At 42.2% G+C, this 25,524-nt stretch overlaps 2 protein-coding genes across 3 annotated transcripts in view; one reads left to right on the top strand and one right to left on the bottom strand.

Annotated features, from left to right (window-relative positions):
* The window catches only part of kirrel2 (kirre like nephrin family adhesion molecule 2), a 45,114-nt gene extending 29,271 nt beyond the window's left edge, over positions 1 to 15,843 (bottom strand). For both annotated transcript variants that reach the window (XM_088013594.1, XM_088013595.1), the window contains exon 1: positions 14,895 to 15,843. In XM_088013594.1, the coding sequence (XP_087869720.1) occupies positions 14,895 to 14,943 (49 nt within the window). In that variant the 5' untranslated portion in view covers positions 14,944 to 15,843. The remainder of the gene's footprint in view (positions 1 to 14,894) is intronic.
* kmt2bb (lysine (K)-specific methyltransferase 2Bb) overlaps positions 1 to 25,524 on the top strand; it is a 386,582-nt gene that overhangs the window by 197,591 nt on the left and 163,467 nt on the right. The window lies entirely within an intron of this gene.

Genomic DNA, 25,524 nt, shown 5'->3' with positions numbered 1-25,524 from the left:
TCTGCACAGAGGGTCTTTCCTATGTGACCAGGCTGATGGGACTGATGGGACATCATAGCCAGAACTGATGTATGAAACGCAGACTCCAAATGTAACTGTGATATACTGGACCGTTTCAAGTCAAGTTTGACCTTTTTTTCCAAGTTATTAATCACTGCGGTGAAAGAATATATGTGATCTATCCCTCCCACAGGAACCCTGCACACCTTCTTCTTTGGCATGGCTTTCTTCTATACCTTTTGCTTAGAGGGGGTGGATTTTTTTTTTTTTCTTTTTTTTTGTTGTCTGTCAGAAATCCCCAGAGCTACAACACAACAGGATACGGGAGAAAATATTATCTTAAAGCAGACGGGTTTATTGTCTCTATTAAAATGCAGAATTACTCCATAAAGATGCACCCCCCTGAACCCCTTTCTGCCTTCTACCCCTCCTCCCCTGACAACCTGAAACACTTCCTCAAAGCGAGAACATAAGAGAAGAAGCTTTCATCCCCACATATTTTTCCCCGCCGTTTACTGCTGGCCTTATTAAGAGTTGTGAGTGACGGAGGCAGAACGTGTGCTGGGAGAGTCTCGGGGGGGCTTTGATGGAGGCGGGCGATGGAGCCATAGCGAGGCTGAGGGTGAGATCATGCCTGCGTTTATCCCCTTAAAGTGTTTTATAAAGTTCTTTGTTCCGTGTACCATATTCCCCAACACGCCTTTTTTTCCTCTGTTCATTCTAGTTTATTGTTGCTCCCAAATGGCCACTGGCTGGACTGGCTGTATTCTGTCCTAATCACACCGTGGCAATTGCAGATTCCCTCGGAGTCAACCGGGTGTGAATAGATCTTTGTCATCCGGGGTGGGCTGGCTCATTAACTGTGAAACCGTGGACATATGGTGGCTGTGTGTTGGGTTGTATCCGAGTGGAGAATGCCATGGGTTGGGCTTTTGACCCTTGCCTCCACCAAAGTCTGCGGTTTGATGAACTTAAACACTTCTTTGTTCGCTTTGTGTCGGGGTGTGTCTTCAAGTGAAGAGTGTTAAGTTTGCGAGTAGGGGCAGATGTGTGCAATGTGACTGGTTTACTAAACACAAAGCACACGGCATCTACGCGGCTGCAGATAAACATGCAAATGTCGCTTTGCCATTAAATGCCCTGTTTGCGTGACGTTGAGTACAGCAATGCAGGAATGCAACAGCGTTGCGTCTCCAGCGGCCGGACTCCTGTGGGATAATCTGTTTTTGTCATGGTGCAATAAGACTTTTAAGAAGTTGATGAGGATGTCCCAGGCGTCCACTGTTGTGACAATGCCACTCAAAAACAGCCACGTGTAAGAATAAGTGAAGAGTCCAACTTGTGATTATTCGACGGCTACCATCTGGATATTTAAACTTATCTTTAAAGCTCCCTGCCCTCTCGTGAAGTAGGAGTTGTTTGGACAAAATCGAATAATAAAGATTGCTCGCCAGGCCAGCCAGCAAGATTCAGTTATAGTATTTTAATTTTCTTTTTATTGGTCTAGTTTGTTTTTATCAACTCAAAATATGAAATACTTAAGACTTATCCAGCCTGAGTAGTTTTAAAACACTCAAAAACAAAGAGTCAGCCTTTTTAATGCTTCTTTAGGATCGGCGCCACCTTAGAATGAGACAAAACATAAAAACCGCAGTATGTATGGACTCAACTGAATTGTTCTACGCTACGTGCACATTTTGAAAGATGAAGTTTTTGATTTTCGGAATCGTCGTGGGCAACGCACAGCGGGAGAGCTGGCGCGCCTCTGGTTAAATGCTCACGTTTAGCACACATTCTGCTGAAATGCGTCGAGACAGGATATGCTGGAAGCACAGCTTCTGAATAGAACGAGTTCAAAAAGGATCGCTGCATCCATGCTTGGAAGCGTTGCCACGACGCAGCCTGTGTGAGACGTTAGAAAATAATGGGGGAATATTTTTCGACGCACATCTGATGCTGCCGATTTACGTTTACCTTACTTTTTTTTCTTTTTACTCATTTTGTTCTTGTAAACCCTAAACTGCTAGGCTTAGATCTTTTTTTTTTTTTTAATCCTAACAATTTAGAGGGGGCCAGCTTGAAAATTGACTATTAATTTATCTTCTGCTAATGTCACTACCTTGTCCTGGCTTCCCACCTCCTCCCATTGTGACAACAATATAATAAAACTACTATAATTCTTTTGATTTCCCACTAGAAGATTGCAGGTGCCCCCCCATCTGGAAACCCCTTTCAGAACTTACTGGATGGGCCCCTGATCACAACACATTTACTCTTAAGTACTGTATGCTTGCAAAAATAACACTTACTTTGCGGGTCACATCTACAGATAGGCCTAAGGTTTGCAGCTCTGATAAACAAGTGAAGTGTTACAGGGCTCTTAAGCCCATCTGGTGAGATGATCGATCATTAGACAGAGAGTGGAGATAACTCGCTCAGCTTGCCTGCTGGCTACCACTGATCCCATATCACTCTCGCAGGATACGGTATGAATCACAGGAAGTTGAGATCAATCTATATAGATTGTGCTGTGTGATTACAAATGAAGAAGAAAAAAAAAAATCCCATTTGGCTTAGCCCCCTTTAGATGCCTCAGTGTCTGGCTGTGCTTGTGTACTCGACGCTCCCGTCTACGTGCGTTAAATAATAGCTTTTTAACTTTCCCCCCGTACCGATTTTCTGATATTTGCTGTGTCCAATCTGCAATCTGTCCCATCTTTACTCGTTTACTCCGCTCTGTCCATCTCTTCTTAAATCTCCCCGCTTGAGGGAGTCGTCTTTTAAATCTTAATTAAAACAGACTCTGAGTCCCCCCCAACCCTCCCGCCACCTCCACCCCTCCACCCTCCTGGGGGCTGGCTGAAAGCAGCTTAGAACAATCAAGAGGATGGATTAGAAGTGAGAAGAAAAGACAAGAAGGGGAGAAGCAAGAGGTGGAGGCTGGGTGCGGATGAATAGAACGGCAAAGACCAATATTGAGGGGAAAGGAGAAAAATGACCCCTTTCCTTCAGCTGAATGATCCTCTCTCCTTCCTCCCTGTGTGTCAACTCAGGGTCTCTCCCTCTCTCTCTCTCTCTCAGGGCTCTGGAGTCTTGGCCTGACCTATTGACATTCAGCTTCTCGCCAGATTAAGCAGCGAATGGAGCCTCTAGAAAGGGTAAACACACTGGAGGAACAATGACCAACAGGCAGCAACCTTATTGGATTCTAATTAACTGCCAGGAGAGATGGCTACGGGGATGTTAAGTGCTGTGGGACACAAGTTAAACCCCCAGACCTCAAGCACCACAACTCGCATCACCAATTGTCTTCCTTTATGAGGACTGTTAATGTCCTTTCTGTATATTTATTTGTGTCATTACGTTTCTGGTTCTCAGGACTCCTACGTAGGGGGTTGAGCAAAGCACAAGAAGGATGAAAAGATTATGCAACTTTTTGAGAGCTGAAAAAGCAATGAGAATAAATATCCATCCATCCAGCCATTCACTTTCGCAGATTCCACATTTAAAGCTTTGCCAATATACCTAAAGCATACCAGCGTTTTCTATTTAGTATTTAAAAATATGAGTCTGGAAAAGTTCAGAATTTTGACTTAAAAAATGTGTAGGAACTTTAATGTCCTTTAGTTTGAATCACATTACCGTCTGTTTTACATGCGAAACATAAGAACAGCAAACAGACACTTTTCAAAGCACAAAGAAATTGTGGGCTGACTCACCCACAATTTTTTTTTGTTTTGTTTTATTTGACAAGGTGGAACGCAGCTTGTCCCCCTGAGGCAGCGGTTTGACTGATCAGGTTAAAATGGGCTGAAAAATCGGGAGAGATTATTTTATATTAAACAGATTGAATTATCTGCGGTGAGGAATAAGGAAGAAGAAGAGGAAAATCATTTTTCTGCATCGCCCTCGGGAGGAGAAGTGAGGGAGATAAATGGGAAGGAGTGAGCAGCCGATCCTCAGTGGTCACAAATCTGAAAAATGCAACCTTTTCTTCCTTTGCTCCCTCTCCGCGCCCAAAAGATGTGGGGCGCTAATTTGAGGGAGTCCAAACTGGCCGGGCATACATGTGAACGTCCCCCCGCTTGAGCGCTGGGCACTCTTGTCTTTTTTTTTTAGTGGTCCCCTGATTAGGCTAACTCACAATGGTGATGTGGTTTCAGGGGTCCCTAGTATGAAACCACAAGCACTAATTAGACTGGGCTCATTAATGCGTTAGTGTGCGGGAGAGAGGACCCGGACCACCAAGGGTTGAGACTGACACGGGAGGGGGGATGCAATGCCTGACTGGAGACAGGCCATCGTCACCTCAGCCGGCATATAAAGCCTTTCATTAATTAGTGTGAAAACACACATGCACACACAGAGCGGCATATGTACACAAAACCACATGCAGACTCTCACTTCCTTGAAAATACACATATTAAGGCTATGGGTATTCCATATACCCACTGCTTGTTAGCACATTACCTCGAATCAAAGAGCCAACGTTTGCCAGAAGAGACGACTACAAGTGTTATTTGTTGAGGATGATTCCAGCCCAGTGTTATGTGTTTGTCCTTTGGCAACCCTGGCGAGATAAAGTTTTTTTTCTCTCCCGCACAGAACGAACAAACCTCTTCCCTTGTCCCCATCATGTGAGAGCCTCTGAAACCCTCAGAAACCCTCAGAATACTTTTTTTTAAATCAAAGCACGAAGGAAATGAATAAGAGCCTCAGTTGTGATCTGAGCCTGGAGGTGTAAACGGGGGCGGGGGGGATCCACATGACCAGTGTCCATTTCCACACCATTACTGCACCAGTCATGGCTGTAATGGCTTGAATTGGGTCATTGATTTCTCTCATCCACCCTGTCTTTCACTCACAAAAAATAAAAAAATAAAAACAGTCTGTGCAGGTTCCGCTATATGAGCCCAGACCTTTTTAAACAGAATGTTGAATGTGCCAAGACAGCTTTGCACTAGATGTAAACCCTAAGCCTACAGCACAGGTACCACTGGTGCTACCTGGGCTGCCTTAGTGGTGCTCTAGAAGGCTTTTGATATCACTTGTTTGCAAAGTAACTGATGTAGATATTTGTTTCATCAGAACCTTCTAAATTGATGTATGTATATTTACTATAATCTGTGGCTATACTTTTGTTGTTTTGAAGACAAAATCTAATTAAGGTGTATTCTCGTTTAAATACTTAATAATGGTACCAAATCACCTACATTTGCTACAAGACGTGCTCAGTGATCAGGCTAATTATCAATACAAGGTGATAACAATATTCTCTCCATGTTGTGCCTTTAGTCAACATATGAAAGGTTTTGGAGGATAAAAATTAGATGTGCAGCTAAGCTGGTTTTATTGTATCTAAATTCTATGAAAAACAAAAAACAACTACGCTGGACGACTGAGGTTGGGTTGGGTGAGAAAAATCATCATTTTCCAATTTTAATTCCAAATTCAAGGTGATAATTCTGGGAATTTTTCCAAATTCAAAACATGGAAATTTTCCCCTTGACTTAAAATGGAACACATGATTGAGCCACATCATTCAACCATTCAGTAGCACAAATGAGAACTTTTTCTTCGTTTTTTCATAAATAAAGTAACTTAGAAAACTTACAAAGTCCAAATTCTGCTTTACTAGTGTTGTAAATTTCATTTCAGTGTGGAGCTACTTGTAAATCTGGTGCATAAAAAGCGGGGGAACCAACGCCTTGAGTCAGAAAAAAATAACCTACATGCACACTCTCACGCACAACCAATGCGGTGAGTCCAGGTTTGAGTTCCTAGAGGGGTTAAACAAAGGACTGAGTTTAAATTGGCTTTTTAAAAACTCCCTTGACCGCTCACGGAGTTAAACACGAGCCACTACAGTCTGTCAGATGTCTGTTTAGAGAAAGAGGAATGGCTAAGTGGAGGTTTAGAGTGTGGTTAATGGCTAATCTGAAGTGTGACGACTCCAGAGCATCTTCTCTTGACCAGCCTCAATGGGCCTCCAATCAAGCCTGACAAGCCCTTCAATCCTTGGTCAGCAGTTTTAACTGACCTGTGATTGAGTGGCTTCATTAAGGGTCTATTTATCTTTCCCTCTACCAGAGACCTAAAAAAAAGGCTTGTGACATGTCCAACACACCCAGGTACCGCCCCACAGGAACCAGAGCAGATGCATCCCTGTATTAGCACATGAAGAGAAAGCTACGAGTGTGGCATAGACATCTAATGAACCACCCTTCATCCCCTGATCAGACTTATGTGGTACCGCCACCTCACGATTTCTTACCAGAGAATGTTTTTCAGGGTACGGAGCTTATGAAGGGCTTGGCATGTGTTGTTAAGAGTAATCCTGCCTGAACAAAATAGCAGACCAGATGAACTCGTGACCTCTAAAAAAAAAAAAAAAAAAAAAGACGGGGACCCTCCCAAACAAGCCACAACAAACAGCTTTCTGTAGCCACTCTGTGCCTTTGATCTGAAGGAGCTGAGATGAGATCAATCTCCTCTTCCCTCTCTTCTCTTTTGCCCTTTTCTCTTTTCCTGTACAACATCTCCTTATACGTCTCTTTCCCCTCCTGCTGAGCAGGTGTATAAAATGAGGCGCCTTATTCCTGTGGCACTGGGCCGCGCCTAAAAGTGCAGTCTGTGAAGAGAGCTTTTCTCTGCCTGCCTCTCATCTTTTATCCTTTGCATCGCCTCATCTCCTTTACTCACCCTTTTTCCTCTCCCTTTATCCTTCTCCATCCCCTTTACTCCTTTTAACGCGTTCCCTCGCACTCTTGAATATGAAACAGAGGGCCCAAGCCTCTCATCTATCTGAATTCATCAACACCTCCCCGTCTATCTTCTTCTGCGCGTCTCTCTTTCAGCCTATTGTCTGTTTAGCTATACGTCTAATTATGCTGTCTCACTTATGTAATTAGTGCAAAAATAAATGGCTGCCATAGCTTGGTGTGTCCCCCCCCCTCACCCTTCCCAGTGCAAGCTCTGAGAAAACAAATTATGGAGTACAATAGGTACAAATGGCTTCTGCACCAAACCACATGATGGATGCATTCTGGGTTCCCTGCATCTCATCCGTTCTCTTTTTTTCCCTCACTCTCTTTACTCTTCCTTCTTTCTCCATTATCCCCAGCTCTATATGTCTCTGTTCGGAAACTAGAGAGGACTTGAGCGCTTTCTCACCCACCTACCCCATCATTGGATGGCTATATCATCTGTCTTCTCTTCTTGGCGATGACACTATATTCACCCTGACAAGATATTAAGCAAACTACTTTTTTCCCCCTCCCCATCTTTTCTTTTTCTCTCTGCTCTGAGCCCTTCCCTTCTCTTTCCCCGTTCTCTCCAGTGGTTCCCTTTTCTCCACTATCCCCCAGAGCATTCCGTAAACCATGACTGCAAAGCAAACGCCTGGGACTTTCAAAAGCAAACAGCGATCGTCCCCGTGCCATAGCCCCATCTGTGGATAGTCTGAGCGGGGGAACAATCGGTCCCTGTACTCCTCCGCTTCGTTCTATTTCCGGCCCCCAGGGATCTGCGCAACGCAAAGGATATCTCAGTCAGATGGGTGCAATGTGCTGGAACAATGGTTGGACTGCTTCCTCTTTAGAAGATGGGTGTTTGGTTTACCTTAGCCAGCTAGGGAAGCACTTAGCCATGTGTTTTGTTTTGTTTTTGTTTTGTTTTTTTTGCCCTCCGCATAGCATCTTTACAAAAACGTAGCAAGCGTCTGCCGCACCACCCTTATCTGTACTCTTAAGCTGACACATGGACGCTCATGAGAGGACGCGATGCTTAGCCCAGGGTGTTGCATTATCAACTTTCTGTTAATCCGCCTCAGACTTTCAGTCAGTTACCCCTTTGTTTCTTTTCACCTCTGTTGTCTGAGAAGAAGAACAGCAGGTTTTCTTTACACTAACACAAGTATATCCATTACCTGGAATGCTAGGCTCCTGGCAGTAAATCCTTTTGACCCCCCTGTGCCTTTCTTTCTTTTCTCTCTCCCTCTCCGTCTCTCATGCTGAGCCCATTGTTATCTTTGCATCAGCTTTCTTTCCCCAAACAGACAGGAGGAGAGAGACACACCTTACCCTTCCACCACCCACCATCAATCCCTCAGCCACCTACACACTTTGCTCTACGCTCGCTTCTCAAAACCACTCAATGGCATTAAGAGTTTTGCCACTCGGGGGAACTGCAGTTAAATTTTCAATCAGTAACCTTTGACTGACATCCCTTCAGGTTTTGGATCTCTTCTTCACCTGCTAGGTTGAGATTCCTAAGTTTTCCCAGCAAAAAAAAAAAAAAAAAAAAAAAGGGAAACAGAATACAGGCTATGTTTACTCTAAACCCACAGAGAACCTCCTGAAACAACACAGAGCAGCCCAAGCAAGAACAGACCAACTATTTTGGTTATTACTTTGATCAATAACAAAATATTTGTCCTGGAATCGCTGCAAGTGTGAACTGATGGAGTTAAAGAAAGTGATGAAAAGGGAGTTTGGAGAGGAATGCTGGATTAAATCAAAGTAACGGTGATCTTTATTCTTCAGTGAGTCCCAATCACATTCATATCAAAGATATTGGCATGACAAGTAGTAAAGAGATTCCTTTTTAATTGTTTGATACAAAGAATAGTTGATGCGTAGTCTTTATGCAGCCTAAAGTGTACGGTTATTGCCCTGACCACATGCTGTTTACTAGTGGGGGTGTGTTTAAATACTGGCAAAAGATTGGACATAGGAACTTCCAACTGGACATTTACTGGTCTGAACTAAGCAAATGTAGTTGATTGTGGAGATGAGGTGTTAATTGAGTTGCAGTGTCGACTGGACAAGCTGACTGCACCGTCTAGCTATAGGAAAAAAAAAGCACACGGCCCTGAAGATGTCGGAAACTCATCCCAGCCCATCAGTTACTCTTTCAGTGTCTGCCCTTGACCTCTCTGAGTATGCCCATGTGTTGGGGATGTTGCCTCAGCAAGCTTCTTTTGATCCATTACTATCTGAGCTCTTAGCCCTAGTGCACAGCGCTGAATATTTCAGCTCCTCTGCTCAGTAAGTGCCACCAACAATCAAATTTCATAAATAGGGAGTGAGAAGTGAAGTAAAATGGATCAGCATCTGGTGTCAAATTAATGCTGTCTGGTGGCACTGCAAATAGGACTTTTCGTTTTTTTTGTTTTTTGTTTTTTCCTGCGAGACTCCCCCTGGCTGCCAAAATCCATACAGCTATCTCTAATACAAGGTTAAAGAACACGGCTGGTGAAGATAACACAGGAACAGATATTGCTGCGACGCAGAAGATAAATTTCAATTTGCTGTTGGTTTTTGTCTCTCGGCAGGAGATATGAAATCCTTGTCTTCCCAGGCAGCAATTGATTGGAAAATAAAAATGAATGTGTGGTCCTATATGTCTCATGTTTTTTTTTTTTTTTCTTTCTTTCTGTCTTGGTTTCTGGGTTTAGAGTCTTCTGGAGCGGTGATGCATCTCTCTAGAAGGAGGTGACACTTGCGTTTTTAGGGGAGATAAATGCAATTCAAGCCTTTCTTGAAATAGCTGCTACTGTATGAACGCGACTCTTCCCCTTGGGGCGATGTTTTAATGAAAGGCACCAAATTAATCCCACTTTCCCCCCTCTTTCCATTACTGTGTTTGCATAGAAGAATAAAAAGGGTAAATAACTTTCTGCTTTTTCCTCTCTTTTCTATGCTGATGATACAAGGAAGGGGTGTGTGTGTGTGTGTGTGGGGGGGGGGGGGGGGGTCTCAAGGCAGGATGCTGACATGGCCCTCCTTTGCCCTAGTCTCTTTCATTTCCTCTCCAGATCTTCCGACTGACCCAAAGGAAGACGAGGTGAGGATGTGAGGATGTGCGGAGACGCACACGGGGACAGAGCGAAGACAAAGACAAAAGGAGGATGGGCGGATAGAGATAAAAATAAAACTGGATGAGGCCAAGTGCCATCAACAGTTTGCTACCTGGCTACTCTTGTGCTTTCCTGTGTTTTGCCTGAACCAGCAGCGCACATCCAGTTAAGTTGCTCAGAGCTGATAACGACGCCTCAGGACACGCTGCCAAGTTCTTTATCTGTGTTTACCCAAATGGCAAAACTGATTAGAGATGAGCAACGTTATGAAGCTCCATTGTTCTCTGTTTTAGTTCAGGCGTCTTCTTCCGTAAGGGCGGGGGAAGGGGAAGCGTGAGGATATGAAGAGAGCTCGAAAGACAATGGTCTTCAAGACTGTCACAGAAAACATAGCGTTATTAAAAAATCTTGGTCGTGTTGTGCAAATGTTTAGCATTTCCCCATCGAATTTTAAGATTTTAACACAAAAATTGCACAGCTCTTCTTCAGATAATATATTAAGACGCCACATTCTCTTCAAAATGAACTCTTGTCTTGAAAAACACTATCCAGTTGACTGAACTTTGACTGAAGATGTGCAAAGTGGCATTGTGAGCACAAGTTGTGAATACTTGATTCAGTTTGATACACTGCATCTAATTTTGTCAATCTTATTGTGAAGTACAGAATGGAGCGGTTCCTGAGTTGTTGCCTAGTTGTGTTGACAGTCAACATATACAGACGTTTCGCCGACACCCTGTTACAAAAGTACCGAAGCATCAACAATTACTTTATAAAATGTATGTTATCTAAACTGGTTAAAAGCTAAAACACTTTGAATTGATGTGGATAAGTCTAGATTAAAGAGAGATTTTTGAAATACAGTCTGAGAGTCATAAAACCTCTATATTGTTTTTGAAAAAGAAAAAAAAAAAAGCATTTTATGTCCGTAAAACACATTTTATGATTTGTATGATTTTAACGCCTCTTCCTCTCATGAATCCAACATCAGGCATCATCTCATCTTAAGAGCTGGATGTATTGTCAACCCTTGCATATTAGGGTAATACTACTGATTAATATGTATTTCAAGAATCGAGCAATTTTAAATATGATTTCAAGACTGCTGAAATGCTCCGTCCATCATAGTTTGTCTTGTTGAAGTGTTTTTTTTTTTTTTTTTTTTAAGAAAAAAAAAGTGATGGAGAAACAGAGTTTTCTCCAACAGTGTGGATGATAGTTCAACAGAAAGATGTCCACCTGTTGCTGTGCAGTGCAGTTACCCCAGATTTTTAAAAAAACAAAGCATTTAGTTAATTTATTCCATAGATCCGTTACGTTTGTATTGCCGTGAAACCATAGCGTATTTACTTGGCGTGATCTTACAGTGAGAAATCTCATCCTGACCCATGTCTAATTCAGATTCCACTTCCAGTACAAAATCCTTCAAGAAACCCGTTACTCAGAGCTCATACAGCATACCCAGCAGAGAGGAAAATATCCATATCTTTGCCATGACTTTGTCTTCTAAATAATGCAATACATTGGTGTTCGGGACTCAGACGTGTTCGAATTCTGCTGCGTTTGCACTATCTCGCACCTCGTCTCTCACACACCTCACTGGCTTGCTGGGGTTTTCTGCCTCTCCAAACTTTCTACCATGGAATCCTTTTATCATTAGGGCTTAAAATGTTTTTTTTTTTTTTTTTTTTGAAGAAGTAAGGACAAAGCAAAGCGATTATAACCATGATTCTGGGTTTGTTTGACAAGAACAACAAGACAGAAAAAAAAAAAAAAAAACTTTTGGAAACCTCAGTGGAATTTGTTTCTGTTTACTAGACACTTTTTTGCTTAATCACCAAGATGCCGGTGACACATCTAAGTCTCATCCCCGCTAAGCCTTCCTTCCCACCATATTCCTCTACCCCCGGCTTCTTCTTTAACTGTCCCCATCCAGACTCCATCCAAGAGAATTCAAAGAGCCCGGAGTGTCAGTTCATAAAATATGCACGGCTGCTTAAAGCAAACCTCTTGGGCTCTGTTGTCTCTGCATCCACATACAAAGTTGTGCTCAGTGTAGAGAAGACCCATCTTTAGTAATGAGGAAGAGAGGGATGACAAGGGGAGGGGTGGAGAGTATTCCTCGCTTCCCCTGCTACATTACAGTTCTGCATCTGAACTCCATTGCACGAAGTACTGAACATGATAGTGAATGGGGCTTTTCAAAACCTTTGGTGGAAGTCTGCTTTCTGCCTCCGGCCCATTAGGCAGACTTGCTCTCATGTCCTCCCGATTCGCAGTCACACATTCAGGCAACCGGGTAAAAAGAGCTGTGAGAAGAAGAAGAAGCAAGGTGGAAAATTTCCCCCGCATTACACTATAGTGAGACGTGAGTGGCGACACGACTTAAGAGGAAGGGAGAGAAACTTGTAATCTCAGCTCGCAGCCTTTGAACTTGGCCCGATGAGATGCAGGCGACCCAAAGCAAAAGGTTCCAAAGAAGAGCTCACTGAAGATTACTCGGAATACTGATGCAGTGTGGAATCCAATTCCTCTGGGAGCCCTCTGAGAAAGTAAATTATCTGTGTTGAGCAAGCCTACGTACATTGAAATGTAAGCAATGTGCCATGCAAAAAAATAATAGAAAAAGGGAAACCACAAGTTGAAGTGGGATACATTTACGAGCGCAACCAGTTGTGAGCATATGTGCCTTAAAGAGTGACCCAGTAAATGAGGTCTAGGGTCTCTTAGGTTTTAATTAGGGCAGCTGTCACCGTTTTCATGATTTCTGTTGTGTTTGTGTGGTGAGGGAGCACAAGAGAGAAATGTGAGTGTTTCCAATATGCAGTGGGGTTGAGGTCAAGGGATATATGCCACTGTCTGGTTTTGGCTTCTTCTCATCCAGCTGCTGCTGCTCTGTCAGGGACCGGAGGTTTACTGGTGTCATGTACCCTCCCTCGGGCTTTTTGAATAATGACAAAACCATGCGGAACCGGGGGGCTGGAGGTGAAGACGTACACGTGCAGCAAATGGCCATTTGGGCAAGCTTTGCCATTTTGCTGAGAGCTGCAAGGAGGGGGGGTGGGTGACTGAATCATGCAAGAAACTACAAATGCAGCCCAAAGGGTTTAGATTTTTTTTTTTTTTTGCAACTTCTGTCCCTCCAAGAAAAGATCTGTGCCAGAATGGCACTGGTTTGTGTTCTCAGTGACATGAAATGAATCTGTTCATTTTAAAGTGAAGCATCCACAGGCCGCAAAGAGATTTTCACAGCATGATAACCCGAGTAAAACATGATAGTTTAATATTTTTTTTCTTTTGATACATAAGTTTAAGCAAAAATAAATAAATAAAATAAAAATAAAAAAATAGAACAAACAGTTACTAAGTAATATTTTAAAGACACTCTCCATAGAGAGAACACACAGTGACAGTATAACAATTTGACTTGTGCTGGATAATTACTTGAACTATTGACTCATGTATATATTCTAGTGTTAACGGCTTTACAGACATGAATCTTACAGCATGCCCACAGCAGTTTTATGACAGTGTTAATTAAATAAGAGCTCCTTTAGTTTCCATAAGTGTCCCTGTTGTTGGCGTCTCAAATATTCCCAAGCAGCCAAATGTATCTCTGTCTAGCACAATCAGCAAAAATGATTATGATTCCAATTACATTTGTCAGTTCTTTTTAAATCCTAAATAAATCTAATTGTGAAAGTTTTTTTTTTGGGGGGGGGGATACCGACTTAACTTTTAGATGTAAGTACAAATGTACTTTTTTTTTTTTTTGTGAGAGGCCTCCTAGGAGCCCTCCACTGCTGGCCTGGGGGGTCCCTAAGCAGCAGCTTAGTTTGTTTATCCCTTGGGCCGGCTCTGAGCAGCTGCTCAAAAATGCAGCTTGTTGATCCCGATGTTTATACTTCTGTAAACTCTCATAAGCCTAGTAGAACAGTCACAAGTTTCATTTAAATATGCATTGGAACATCTACTAAGATTTCCAAATGCAGAAATATGTAATATTTAGTTTTCTTTTAAAACATTTATTATAACTTCTTTTTTTTTTCTTCTTTTTTTTTTTTCAAAGCGCAGTGAGCGCGTTTTGCCCTGCTGGCACATAAACAAAGCGTTAAGTAAATCCTACAAACATGCAAAAGAAAAAGCAGAAGAGGGTGGTGATGTGTGTCTGTGTGTGGGGGACGCGAGCGGGGGAGACAGGTGCTTTGTGTCTCTGCTCGCTTGAAGAAAAACAAACGCTCTCACCCAATTTGTCTATCCCACTCACTTTTCCGATCCACGCTCTCTCTCTCTCTCTCTCTCTCTCTCTCTCTCTCTCTCCCTCCCTGAATCCCTCCACATCACTCTCTATGCACCCCGCTGCATCCCCACCTATGCGCCTTTCCTCTGTTTTCACTCACAATCTACAACCACATCCCGGACCGGTTAATCTTTTCTTAAAGGAAAACCGCCGCCGAGTAACTTTGCAGGGTTGGAGGGACGAGGAGCCGTGCGTGGAGCACCACCAGCGCTTGCAGGACTCGCTTTGTTTGTTTGTCCCATTCATTCTCGTGGATCGGTCCACGCTTTTGTGCTCCGAACTGACTCCCACACATGCTCTGTGCGGTCCAAATCCACAGTTTTCTACTTGCTCAAAGGAAAGCACCCAGAGATGCTCTTTGTGTAGGTGCGCCCCGAAGCCGTAATTCTGCGCGAAGCACCCCCCCCAACTTAAGAGAAGAGATCCTGTATTTGCACAAGAGCAGAGACCATTTGGGATAAACCCAAATTACGCATTCACATTATTCACTCGGGCATACATGGGGTGAAATCCTTTGATGCAGCTGGCAGCTGCCTTTTCTTTCTTTTCTGTTTTTTTTTTAAATAAGTGATTAAACATTTACTGGTCATTAACAGCTGTGAAATGTAGCATTGCAGCAGACCAGCGCACTGAGGCGACTTGACGCAGCGCCATATGGAGCAGCAATCCATCCCCTTCCATCAATACAGACCTGCAGGCTAAATAATAAAACAAAACTGAATAGAAACATCTTACCTGTCACCATAAGGCAAAAGACGAGATATAGAGAAGTCATTTCAGACATCCTGCCCACTGACTGTGTTGGGTGAAAAGATCTACGCCGACCGAGACGGCTGGGTCCACCGCGGCACCAGAATCAGAAGAAAAAGCGCACCGAGATCTGTCTATAACCGCATCCAGCGTGGAGAAATGACTCTGAACGCTCCGATCAGTGCTTAAACTCTCACTTAGCTGTAAATCTCCATAGTTGGTAACTTTCCCGCAGCATCAGCTCGTTTCTCCAGTGTCTGTTCCTTTGCCTCGCTGGCACGGCTCTTGCCTCCTTGCTCTGCTCTCCGGCACACTGTCAGAGATTCGCACGCCTCAGCCGAGCTTCACCCACGGTCCGCCTTTAAGTCTTCTCCAGCATGCTGCTGATGCTGACCCGGAGTCGCTCGGAAGCGATCTGGACTCTCCGCCACAGCGCGCAGCGAAACAATTCCGATGAAGTTGCTTGTCTGCTGTCCGCTGGAGCCTCTGCTCTCACTCTGCTCTGACTCTGCTCTCACTGTACCTCACACACTCTGCCTCCGTGTCCCTCACACAGGCTTCTTCCTCCCAGGCGGGTCTCCTTGCTTTTACTCCTCTCCCCTTCTTCCCAATAGGAAACGCGCTCTGACAGTCATCTGGTGGTGGGGCTCAAATCTGGCAAGAGCTGACTCGCAGTAGCACCGTGTGCCTCAGATGCTTCATCCGGAGGGTGCCCACCCCCCCGGCGGCCCACGCCCCCAGGGGGGCTACCATTGGCTGAGCAGGCGTCAGGAGGAGCGTTTTAAAAAACAGTTCATCTCTGTTAAATGACTGCACGACGAAAGAAGACTCCCATCGTAAAAATTTGAAGTTTATACAATGATGAAGTCAAATCCAAGAATGTTGTCGGCTTCATTGCGGCCAAGATAACTTCAGTTTCCTGGTGGTACAACATGATTCGTAAGCAGGGTTTTCAAATGTCCAGATTATCAGTAAATTGCGTTCATTTAAATTTCTTCCACTTGATTTTTTTTTTACCAAAACCTCAGCTATATGCACTATTCCCTTGCAGCATGAACGTATCATTCTTACCGAACAGAGTGGTTTGTAAAAGTTTTCCCCTCTTCCTGGTCATCTTTTTTTTTTTTTTTTTTTTTTTGCTTGTTTGATGCACTTCAGTGTTTCATAAAAAATAAAATGCAGTTAATCCAAACCCAAACCTGCATGTGTGAATAGTGATTGCCCCACTTAATCTAGTAACCGGGTAGGCCATCCTTAGCAGCAACAACTACAATCAAGTGTTTGTGATAACTTGCGATGAGTATTTTTACAGCGCTGTGGAGGAATTTTGACCCACTCATCTTGCCACATTGGCAAAACAAATCTTAACAGGTCGAAATCAAGATTTTGACCTGTTAAGATTTGTTGTTGAGCCTTACTGTCCTTTTTTGCTCTGCATTGGTTTCCAACTTGGAACTCTTGTCTGCAGCCCATTTTTTACCTCATCTCTTTCTTATGGTGGACACATGAAGTCTGACCCCTGACTGAGGCAACTGAGGCATGCGATTCTTTGGATGTTGTTGTGGGGTCTTTGATGAGTCATCTGAGCGCACCTGGGGTAATTTTCTTTTTGGCTGGCCACTCCTGGGAAGCTTCACCACTCCTCCATGTTTGCACCGTTTGTGGATAATGTCACCCAAAGCTTTGTGACTCTTTCCAGACTTATTGCTTTCTTTTTAATATGTTCCTGAATTTCTTTAGACATAATGCAGCTAGCATTTGAGGATCATGTGGTGTACTTAATTTTTTTTCAGGCAGGTACTATTCAAGTTATGTCTACACCGAGAACAGGTGTGGCAGCACTCAAGCCTAGATGTGGCCAGAGAAACTGAATTCAGATGTGAAAATACCACAGTTATGTTTTAACGGGAGCGAATGCAGATTTAGATTTTTTTCCCCCCTCCTCAGTTCTTGTCCATTTCATGCCATAGGCTAAGCTTTTAAGCACATTTTGTAAGTTTGAATAGCATTGAATCAGGGGTACTGACAGGACAAAGATCCAATAAAGTGGTAAATGGCTTGTACTTGCATAGCGCTTCATCAAGCCCAGAGGATGCCAAAGCGCTTTACATTACAGTCATTCACCCATTTACCCACACACTCGCACTAATCAGAACTATTTTTGGAATGGGTAAGAGAGGCCGACATTAAGCTTCTGGAATAGCCTCGTCTTTGACACCTCCTCCAAAGAGGTCTTCAACTCTCAAAGGTTCTGGCGTTTTCTTCTATGCACTCTGATCTTCTTCTTTTTTTTTTTTTTTTCATTGCTTTCCAGTTGGATCTAACTCCAGGTGGCTGACTTGGCAGTTTTTCTTTCTCTGCGTCCGTTTGAGAGTTTCTGATGATTCCTTTGGCACCTCTGTCAGAAATCTTCCAGCGAGTAGCTGGTCGGGACTGATTTATAGTGAAATGATGCTCTCTCTCCTTCCAGATCCCGGTCCCAATGGCACTTCACTGGAACAGAGAATTTTAGACTAACATCTGAAATCAATAATATAAAAATGTTTTGTGTCTATAAGGTTGCGAGTGTGCTTTGATCTTTGCCCAGCCTCAGATGTGTGACACGCTGGCCCATTAGAGGCCTTCAAATTAGGACTAAACACACTGGTATTACTTTGCATTGACAGATATTTTCATGGGTATTATTACCTTTTATGAGTAGTCATTTGATTGTAAAAAAAAAAAAAAGAAAAAAAAGACAACTATTGTCAGTTTTCAAATTAGTATTAACCTGTAAGTTTATAATTCACCTTCTTTCAGCTATTGTTTGTCATCGTGCTGTAGATGCTAAGATGAACGGAAGCAAAATTACCATATTCCAACAAAAGCCTCAGCTTTTATAAGAGATGAGAACAGTGCTGTCTGTTACTCGCCTGTGGCTGTTTGTAGTCTTCTTCTTTGATGTTGTTCATTACTTATTTAAGGATCTATTGATTAGTCAAAATAATAGGCCTTTCAGTCATCTGGTTAATCAGTCTTTCATTTGTATATTGTGCCAAGCAAAGCCTGAGGCTCATTTATTGTCGACACAACCTTACTTATAAGCGCGCGCGCACACACACACACACACACACACACACACACACACACACACACACAAATATAAAGGTACACATGCATAAAATGTGCCTGTTAACTCATCCAGGTGGTTCAAGCTCTGTAAGACTGTAAAAAATTCATCAAAGAGCCTCGACTTGGACGCTGAGGACTTCAACACATGTGGATCTCTGAAAACATCAACCGTACACACACGCACACACACAAGTAGAAACTGATTCTCTCTCTCGCTCTCTTTAAAAAAAAAAAAAAATTGTTAAACACTGAACTATACTGATTAGGGTTTGCTCCTCAAGAGGCTCCCCCCACCCCCTTCTAAACAGTAGTTTTAAAACCCCAGGGTTGGCCTTCCTGTTTATTGCCTCCCTGTAATGCAAACATAAGGGTCCCCTGCCAGTAAACACATGTTGATGGAAGAAACAGCTTGCACAGCTGGGAAGCCAACCCAGGTTAGTGTGTGTGTGAGCACGTCAGTAAATGAGCGTGTCTCTGTGTGTGTGTGTGTGTTTACGTGTGAAAATAGATGCTTACTTGATGTTTTTTACTTACGTCAGTTCAGATGCGATGTTCAATTCTAAATGCTTTAGATGTGGATCAAAAGAAGAAAGTTGTCAATCACACACACACACACACACACACACACACACACGCACACACGCACGCAAGCATGCAAACGCAAATGCACACTAAGCATCGGGGTGAGTGTCAGCCAAAGGGTGTAAATGTGAAACCGTCAATCAGTCACCAAAGGCGCGCTTTGGGTGAGCAGTAAAACGGCAGGGAGCCTTCACCAGTTGTGCTCTGCTAATAAAATCAACATCCATTGTGTGAAGTCTGTCACTATGCATGACTCTGTGATTGAAATGCGTGGTCTCCTATGGCTCACACAGATGGACAGGAAGATGAGGCAAAACAGATGACACATGCCGCAGCATCACTTTGAGCCAATAGTCTTAATTATACTGGCCTCGGTGGCATCAAATGGAGGGCGCCCAAACTCCCCGAGCTTTTGAGAGTGTGAATAATTTATAAGTGAAAAAGGGGGTTTTCAGCTGTGGGTTTATTAATAATAAATATGGTTTGATATTTACTAAACTGTTCAGAGAGAGAAAGGGGGTGACAGTTAAAACATTGTTTGCATGGTAATTGTAAGGAGGTAATAAATAAGGCATGAAGTGGAAACATATGGAAATGTGATTCATGGGGAAATGAGAATAATTGAACAAAAATATTATCCCACTCCGCGTATGACCCGAGGTCAATTAAGAAAAGAGACGTCAGTCACTGTGAGCGGCATTCTGGGTTGGAGAATTACAATCTTTTGCTTTTCCCTTTGTCTCACGTAAAAGCGGTTAACATTCGATGTAGGAATTTATTCATGCCGACAGAAACCAGATTAAGCTGAATGTCGAGCTCATTTCAACAAAAAAGGAAAGAGATTTCCTGAAAACAAGTGAACTCGGCAAAGCATGAGAAAGAAGTTTAGGAATGTGAGTTTTGTTTTGGTCCAGCGTTCTCTAATGTTGTTGGAAAGCCTCACATGGTTATAAATGGAAGAAAAATGTTTTTGCATTCCATGGGTGGTTCATCCATTTAAACAGATGAAGCAGCACTTAAAGTAAATTTAGCAAAAGAGTGGTCTCAGAAATATGCAAAATGAGCGCTACTTGGTAACATAGCATTTTATGTGAAATGCACTTAATGTGTCGAAATGATGCGCTTTTACCACAGTGTAAAAAACAAAAAATAATAAAAAACAAGTTTTTCCTCATTCAACATTAAGGGTGATGAATCCCTGGTTCTAAAAGCTAAAACTATTTTAATGGAGTTCTTGGATTAAGTTTGGTGTTGTTGGCAGTGTTAATTCACGCATATTTTTCAGACCTTGCATATGCATTTTAATAACTGTACAGTACGATTTTTTTTAAGTTTTAAAGTTACCCATACTGTACAGTTTCTTTGTATTACATCTTTAGTTTGTCTAAATCTGCATTATAATATTTGCCCGCCACTGGTTGGCTAGTTGAGACCAAACACCCGATTCAAGACTTTTGTCATCCAGTTATAAAGAGAAAGGGAAAAGAGAAAAACCAGGGAAACAGACATTTTTGAGCTTGTTTTAATTTTTCACACGATTAACTGATTTACTGCTTATTGCGGCGGGCATATTATTATGTAATATGATGTCATGCCCACAAATAGTTGCGTACCAAATGCAAATAAAGTCAAGACAAAGAACATTTCACATCCAACTGTTTTATATGCGACACCAAGCTGATATAGTGACAGTGACAGCAGGGTTGCTCACCATGGCGCAACAGGACATCTAATTGATTCACAAGCTTTTCTGAATTGATATTGACTTTGAAAAAAAAAATATTTTGACCCATTTTGAAAACGAAGCTCCCGGGATGTCGTCATCTTACAACGTATAGATTCCACATGTTGCATTCTGTTTGTACTTTGTTTGTCTGAGCAATCGGGTAATTAGCGCGCTCGTGAATGTTAATGATGTGACGTAGTTTGCGGTTACTCCCATTGATCTTTCCCCAGCCATGTTTGGTACTGGTTCAGTTGCTTTCATCTTTTACATTTAAAAGAAAGCACCTGTATTATAAATTATTGATGCATCTAATTATCCAGCCAATATGCATTTTTGGGACCCATAAAGACTTCCTCATATGGTCCGATACTATTTGGGCCCAGGGCTTAGAAATGGGCTTCTTGCACGAGACCTATGTGGATTGATAAATTGTAACGCATATCATCAAACCGTCTTTTCGCACCCTTTGTAGAACTCAGTTGGGTCTCGAATGGTCGTAAAAATACCAGTTTAAATTTTTCAACACATCCAGAGCTCGCATGGGTCAGACTTCTTTTTTTTTTCTCAGTGTTGTTCTACATCAAAGCTGAACGAACAAATAACACTGAACCGTTATGCAACTATACCAAATGTCCCATCTGGGGCACATTCCTCAGCCCATTTTCTGCACATATGGGTCCCATATGTAAATGCTGACTGGATAGAAATGCCGCTAGATGAATAGTGGAATGAAAGGTTCTCTGCTTGTTAGTGGCATGATTGGGAACAATTAACAATGTTTAAATATTTACATGTTTAAATAGTAGTTGTGTGCTTGAGAAAAAATGAAGTATTCTTATTCCATTACTGAGAAAAAAAAAATCATCATGGTTTGTGTTTAGACAACACAAAATCAATGCTCTTTATTACTAGAGTAAGCATTTGGAGTTTTAATAGTGCTTGATTAACATTTTGCTTTTACTGCAGTATTTTAGTTAGTGGTAGGGTTTGAGGTTTGCGCTGCCATCCGTGTGAGGAACATTACACCAGCTTTTACTGTAATTGTGATATTGAATGTAGAGTTGATCTGTGTCAACCATAACTCTAACTGCTGCTACAGCCTCATAACTCATGAGAGCATACAGTATTCCTTTGCAAGGCGGCGGCACCCATCTGCCCGGCTTGTGAGCAATTCAAAACCCGTCTCCGATAATATGACGTCAACCCTCCGAACTGGCTTGAAATTTGCAAATTTAGCAGTTTCTTTATGTGTGATTGAGGAGCAGGAGGAGAGCCATTAAAGCCCAACACAGACCTGGGGCTTGCTCTGCAGTCTATAGGACTATTCCCTGGCTCATATCAAATCCACGTCCTTTGCCCCGATATCAGAATATGACTCTGGCCCCCCATGGATTCTGTTTTTGTCTGTAATGAAAGTCTCTCAGGGGATCAGGTTGAGGGATTCTTTTTCTCAAGGGTCAAGGAGAGGTTGAGGCTTTTGGTTCAAACTGTGCTCGGAAAAATGGTGTGGATTACAGGAATGTGGCCATTGCCCCCGAGTGTTCCAGCCAGTCCTATAATCTGACACATTACTGCAGATAAAGACGCCAGTGTTGAGGGAAATGTAACAAAAAAAAAAAAAAAAAAAATCATTATGGTTAATGTTTTCGGTCTTCTTTCCAAGTTCGTCACTTCACAAAATATTAACTTGGTCCCTTTAAATTTAAAGTCAGACAAACTGGGTCCATGGCCACCCTGAGTGTTTCTTCAGTGATAAGTACAGCAGTAAGCTGTCTAAAATATTCATGCTCTGATGCAGAGTTGTTGTCCCTTGATGGGCCTCGCCATGTGCAACATCTGTTCCCGATGTCATGGCGCACTCCTGTGTGCCAGAAAAGCCCTGCTGGCGTTCGTGGTATCTCTACTGTACTATGACTTATCCAGACACACACTCGCACCCACACACACACACACACACACACACACACACAAACACGTACACACTACTCCAACCCGGCTCTGATAAAATCTGAGACGACGACAGTAATCCAGTCCACTGGACAGAACTATTTAACTTCTCTGCTAATCCATAAACATAGATTAAGGCGCTTTAGTTTCATACTCAGATAAGCAATTCTGTTATTCCCTGACAAACGTTTCACTTCATTTCTTGCTCCATCTACATTTGATGAATATTTGGAGACGATTCTAGGATGACTCCTTGGTGGGACAGACCACTGGTGTTTTGAAACAATGTACTTTGTAAGCTGCCAGCAAATTAAACTGCTATTGTGTTGATGCTGCTGCCTTATAACAAGATGGTGAAGTTCACTTCACTGACATCCCCCCAAAAGACTAAATAAAATGTCATCCATGTTGCAGTCCTTCGCTTATAGTGTCATTAACCCTTAAAGAGCACCACAAGCACACTTGGATTTTTTTAGAGAAATGTATAAATTAATTTTATGAATTTGTTTTATTCAAATAAGTATGGCTAATATATGATTACACACAACAAAGGAAGCAGGTTCTCTACCACTGGAAATGTTGATGTTTTTTCTGATCAGACTGACAAAAACAATGAAAGGCAGCCTGAACCAATTCATGTGAAATGCTAATTTGATAAGTGAAAAGAAAACCTTCCAACAAACTCCCTACAGGACGTTAAACTCCCTACAGGATGTATCTTCTGGTGCACATTGGTTGTTTAAAAGCTTTTGAAATGCATGCATCCCTTGAGATAAGGACAGTGTGTATTGTTCTAAATTTTTCTACAAACTGAAAAGCATGTAAATAACGATGGCAGCACCAGATATGATCAAGCACAGTCATACTGTTATTATGACAGTATGACTGTATTTTGCTTTGGAAAGTTATTTTCAAACAGGGAATCTCAGCTGGGTCGAGAAAAGAAAATAAAGAAAAGCATCGGAACAAGTTTAATTTTCGACTCTGTGTCGAACAGTGACGATAATCAGGAACCTTTTTTCTAATTGGCAGGTCCAAATCTTCTTCGGCAAGCTTTAAACAATCTTTGACGTGCTTTTTCTTCGACCTTGGACAGTTGCCCCATTACAGATACATTCGCAGATTAAAATCATTGATCAGTAATTATCTTCCCAGCTGTATCTTAATATTAGAAACTAGCTCAAGTGCAATTCGCTCAGGCAATCTGCGCTCTAGGCTGATTTTTATACACGTATGAAACAAACGGGAGACAATAACAGGAGCATAAGCAGAGTCAGCAATAGTCAAGGTGAATTCTGTCTGAGTCGCAGCGTCTACAACAGGCCACAAATACAGTCACAGCTTCCTCCAGCACAAGAGTTGCCTTGCTGTCTACTGACAATCACATGAATAGGCCTCGACTGGCTGCTTGTTTTGTGCCATGATCCCTTGCTACTCATGCTGCTGAAAAAATAAATAACTGAGCTCTGCACTGCTATAAATAATGGATGACTCGTCCACTGTCACTTTTCATAGCATGTCAAGCCACGGCCTGGCCATTATTAGGGTCTGTCTTCTCCTCTCTGGCTCTGACTCCAGTTTTGTTATTGTTCTGGTCGACTTGCCTGCACACCTCCTCAGCGGGTCGGCTGTCAGTCTTCTTCTTGGCCGGTGCTGTTGATGGGTGCTACGGAGAAGAAAGAGGTGCTTTGGGGAGGTCTAAAAAGAGCGGTACAGCACACCTATGTAAGGAGAGCTAGCTGCTCGCGGTCTATCTTGACCTGGAACAGGCACTTTTAGAAGCAATTTAAGGATGTAAAGGGATCTTGTGCCACATGATATTAGAATGCTGCTAAGGTATATTTATCCTCAAAATTAAGTCTTTCTTGCAAAGTGCTGTGTCAGCATTCCTTTGCTTTGTAAAGTGTATATTAATGTGTCATTATCACTTCATTACCTGTATTTGATATTTTCATATTTAAATAAGATGGAACATAGCTCTTATGTCTCCGCATTGTAAGACAGAGTATACGACTCTTGATTGCATAGGTACTGAAGACATATTCACCACTTTAAAATAATTTCTCTTATAGTAAAAAGAAAAATAAACAGTGGCAGACTGCCAGACAAGATGCAAATGATTTGCAATACTTAGTGACGCGCTACTCGAATCTGACCCCCTTTTTTTTCGGTAATGAGTAACACATTACGACTTCCAATCCAGTAATCAGATTAAAGTTACTTATCTGAAATACCATTATTATGATTTTACTTTGTAAAAAAAAAAAAAAAAATATTGTTACCTTTCTTTTGGGTTTCAGAGAGTGAAGTCTCATGTGTAATGCCATGCAACAACACAGGTTTTCTAGCTGGAAGTACAAGCACTATTTTGAGTTTGTGTCAGCTACAGACGACAATATCAATATTTGTTTTACCACCAGAGCACTGCTGGCGACAAATTGCTGCTAGTACATCCTTGCCTTGAAAACAGGGAGGATAGAATAATGAGTGGTTTTCTGTACTACATCTGTCATGCAGCAGCTTAATGCAAAGAAGAGAGGGCCTCCTAGTGGACAATCAGACCCAGGGGAGTGTCTTAGTGCTGTCAATCAACCTGGTGTGCACACTGCTCACACTCTGCCCATTGTGCAGGCTAGTTAGCATGGCCACTGATGACAGCAGGTAAACAGTTCTCCTGTAACAGTGAGATGTTTTTCCACCATTAGCACAACTAAAGCGTGTACAGGAGTGTGATTGACAACGCTAGGACACTCCTCCTGGCTTTGATCGGTTGTTTTTTTTACCTGGAGTGATGTATTTCTGCAGATTGCAGTAGGACTACAGGAAGGAGAAGAGCTAACTGTTTTTTTTTCCAGATTTCATCTGTTTCATACTGTGACGACATAGCAACAGTTTTAATAAGTATGTAAAAAAAAAACAGATTTTCATAAACGTTACATAGTGCAGCTTTACTAAAGTAAGAATGTCACAACAGTCCAACTACTATGAACTGATGATACTGAAGTTGCCATCTTCCTCAGAGGTTTCTGTTAGCATCTGACACTAATGCATAATTTGTATTGTAGAAAAAAAGGGTCACAGGCAAACAGACAACAATATTCTAACATTATTACTGAATAGTTGTTAAAATCAGTTTCAGAGTTTGCTATAATTTATTATAAAATTTACATTTTTAAATTAGTTTTTAAAATATAAAACAACCTGAGCCGGTTAGTTCTGTTCTAAACAGATTCTTTAAAGGAGCATTTG

Source organism: Poecilia mexicana, unplaced genomic scaffold (genome assembly GCF_051168715.1).
Source record: "Poecilia mexicana isolate PSO_F unplaced genomic scaffold, ASM5116871v1 scaffold_16, whole genome shotgun sequence".
NCBI classification, from domain to species: domain Eukaryota; kingdom Metazoa; phylum Chordata; class Actinopteri; order Cyprinodontiformes; family Poeciliidae; genus Poecilia; species Poecilia mexicana.
This window is presented reverse-complemented; position numbering and strand designations above follow the sequence as displayed.